General features: G+C 35.4%; 1 protein-coding gene across 1 annotated transcript; it reads right to left on the bottom strand.

The window, feature by feature from the left end:
- Positions 1–1021: 1021 nt before the first annotated feature.
- LOC106688553 (uncharacterized) lies at positions 1022–3182 on the bottom strand. The gene is made up of 2 exons (XM_014433062.3): positions 2918–3182; positions 1022–1495 (listed from the first exon to the last, which is right to left on the bottom strand). The coding sequence occupies exons 1-2, from the start codon at positions 3171–3173 to the stop codon at positions 1116–1118; spliced, it is 636 nt and encodes a 211-aa protein (XP_014288548.1). The 5' UTR covers positions 3174–3182; the 3' UTR covers positions 1022–1115.
- Positions 3183–3389: the final 207 nt, after the last annotated feature.

Below are 3389 nucleotides of genomic sequence, written 5' to 3'. Positions count from 1 at the left end.
TTCTGAAAATATTTTGTTGACTGGATTATAATACAGAATACGTTTCATGTCTTATATATTTCATTAAAAGGAATGTCCGCCATTTTAATCTAAACTGAAAGAGAAGGTAGCCAATGATTGGCTCTGACATGCCTGTTCTCTATCACAGGACCCACCTTTTTGGCTTCACTTTTTCTGACGGCTTGCCCTCTCTTTTATACTCTTTCCTCCAAGTTTTTGTGGACCCATCATGAGTTTAGAGTATGAAAATGAAATTAAAAACTTCTTAATTTAATGCAAATAAAAATAATATCTAATCCTTACGCATAACAAGCACGCTTGAGCAGATGTTGGCAACAAGATTGGTGAAGAGAACGAGCTAATCTCTCCCTTCTTTCTGCTGACATTCCTTTAACCTCTACGTATAACTTTCTTTCGTGGGCGTGGTTTTTTTGGCTTAAATTTAGCTTTGAAGGAATGTAGGGTTATACCACCTCACTGGGTTTGCCAATTTTCTACTTTTTGGCTTCACTTTTGCTTTAAAGGAGAGTAGGGTTATTTTGAATTAATAACTCCATTGTAATAGCAATCGTAAATAGTGGACAAGTGAAAGAAAAAACATAAAATGATAGTTCATTTAAGTTGAATTAGAGTTAAATAAATATTTTAATATAATAGTTGAGTATTTATTTAATTTGACATAGTAGCGTATCTGCTTTACTATACATAAAGTCGAGGGAGTATAAATATATTTTACTGTCATTATTATCTACTTATTTGTTTTACCAATCCTTAAATATATTTATACTATTTCGTCAATTTTTTCTTTCAAACTTAGCATAATATCGCATCTCTTTTCTTTCATAAAGTATTTTTTATAATATAATTTTTTTTTTAAACTTTTATTTATAAAACATGTAATTAAACAATAATGCGAAATCAACTGTTTCATATTGCATATATATAAGCAATTATCTTCGTTTCTTGTATGATTCTGAAAACAACAGTCAATGTGGAGATTGGAAAAAATATTATAAACATATAAAATCAAATTAGCATTAGTAAGGTTTTTTTACATCTTTCTTCTGGACTGCAGTCCAATACTTTCATTATATTATTATAGAGCTTTTAAGCACTCAGTAGAAAAGATCTTCGTTAAAGTTAAACATCGGTTTGGCTGTTGTGGAAGGAGGTTTCGCACCGACGATGCCACTGTCAACAAATGAGAAAACTGGGTTGCTGTTTTGGGCTGCATTGTTTAAAGTTTTCACCGCGCTTTGGACTCCTTGCGATGCCAGCGCTGAACTCACATTAGCAGCGTTCATAAACGCTCCGGTCCCTGCTTGCACGATCCCGTTTATAACGTTGAGTTTGGTGTTCACCAAGCTCTGCGTTGTGTTGATCACGTTCTGCCCCACAGTGTTGAAGAGTTTGGCCCCAGTTTTCAATGCGCTAGTCCCTATCCCTACAGCCGGACCGAACAGAGGGATACCAGAGGCGAGGCGGCCACCAACATCTGTAAGGAACAAATTATTACGTTAGTTGTTGTTTTGTCAATTCTAGCACTATTGAAAATCTTCTCCTTTTAATGAATAACAGTTTATTATATTTGATAAAACAAAAATATGTTTTTACTCCTTAGTTGTATAAATTTAATTTAGTTAAGTATTTTAATAATCAGATAAACTATTTTTCGGTTTATTACTGTCATTATTAATAATAAACGGTTTAATCAATCTGAAATAAATCCCTCTTTCTCCTATAAAATATGAGGTTTACACGTTCAAAAGAGACGTAGTTTGCAAACATTGAATACAAAATCCCTCTTTCCGCCATTCTCCACTTTTCTATGATTGTACTGGGACAATTTTATTTTTTTTTAGATTTGGTACTTAAATCACAGGTGATTTCAGTATGATCATTCTTTTTTCAAACATTGTGTGTTTCATACACCCATAAATAAATTCGCTTAAGTAGGTATAAGAAAAAAACGAAATATATTGGAACCACTAAAGATTAAAAAAAAAATATTTGTTTTATTGTATGCGATAATTGAAAATCGCGACTCATTATTCTTTCAAAACGCTTCAAACGATTTCGAAGAAATTTGTCTTTTTTGTTTGTACAGTTCTGCCTTTTAATCTTCCATATACAGAATTAATTTCCCCAACAAATCTATTATATGTATAACTGAGTTATAGTCCTCAGTTAGTTCCTGAATAGTATTATTGGCCATTCAGTACTGCAGTTCTCAAGCAGTGTTATAACACTGACATAATGAATATAGTCATTTTTACAATATTGCAGTTCTCAAGTAGTGTTATAGTCATTTTTACAGTATTGCAGTTCTCTAGCAGTGTTATAGTCATTTTTACAGAATTACAGTTCTCAAGTTATAGGTCTCATAACGGCATTGTCGTAGCATTCAGGCAGTATTATAGGTCTCATGCAGTGATATTGTCCTCATCCAATGCTATGGTTCTGAAATAGTGTTATAATCCTTGTACCTGATGTGTTATAGTCCTGTAATGGGAGTGTTATAGTGCTCGTTCACTATTACAGTCCTCGAGCAGTGTGCTAATCCCCTTAATGACAGTATTATAGCGCTCAGGCAGTATTATAGTCCTCAAGTACTGTTATATTCCTCAGACAATATTTTATGTAGTTCTTCGATAGTGTTATAGCTCTTATGGCACTTTTATGGTCTTCATAATACCTAAATCGGTGAATCATCCTGCTTGGGACCATAAGTCTCCAAAAATAACTAAACAAGTGCTTAAAGTAAAAATTGCTAATACTGATGGATAAAGAAACCATTCTGGTATTTTTAAACTAACTACTGAATTCGATATACTTATAGAAAACCTTTCCCACACGAGAAACGTTCCGGATTGTTTTCAAATGCTACTTAGGTGTCTCTTAGGATAAGAAGGCCTACCAAGAAACTGCTTGAAGACATTGACGCCGCCTTTGAGAGCAGCAGCATTGAGGGCGGCGAGTCCTGCGTTCAGCTGCTTTGCTGTGCTAGTGAAGGCTGCGGTACCCTGGCTGGCCAAACTACCACCTAGTTGGACCGCACTGTTGCCGACCCTTATCCCCCCAGTGGCAGTGTCCTCGAGAGACGGGGTGATCATGGGCACCGATAGGCCCACAGCTAGGCCGCCGCACAACACCAGGAACGCCGCAGGGAACATCACTTCTTAACTGCCTCTATTCTCTTTGGTCCTTTTTTATATTTCAACCGTTAATATGAAGCCTCGGCGGATCCGCACGAAGCCCCTAACACTACCGTAAACAGTTCTAGGACAAAACATAATTATCATAGGCAGTCTTGTACTTCCTTAAATCTCAGTGGTGCTTATCGCTGCTTCATAAAAAAACAACTTACAATACAATAATTTGACCTATCA

The sequence above is a fragment of the Halyomorpha halys genome, unplaced genomic scaffold (genome assembly GCF_000696795.3).
Source record: "Halyomorpha halys isolate HHAL.00 unplaced genomic scaffold, Hhal_1.1 Scaffold1155.1, whole genome shotgun sequence".
Classification (NCBI taxonomy): domain Eukaryota; kingdom Metazoa; phylum Arthropoda; class Insecta; order Hemiptera; family Pentatomidae; genus Halyomorpha; species Halyomorpha halys.
This window is presented reverse-complemented; position numbering and strand designations above follow the sequence as displayed.

Coding starts and splice junctions, on each gene's coding strand:
- LOC106688553 (XM_014433062.3), bottom strand. CDS start 3,173: ATGTTCCCTGCGGCGTTCCTGGTGTTGTGCGGCGGCCTAGCTGTGGGC. Junction 1,496..2,917: donor TGTCTTCAAGCAGTTTCTTG/GTAGGCCTTCTT, acceptor TGTTCCTTACAG/ATGTTGGTGGCCGCCTCGCC.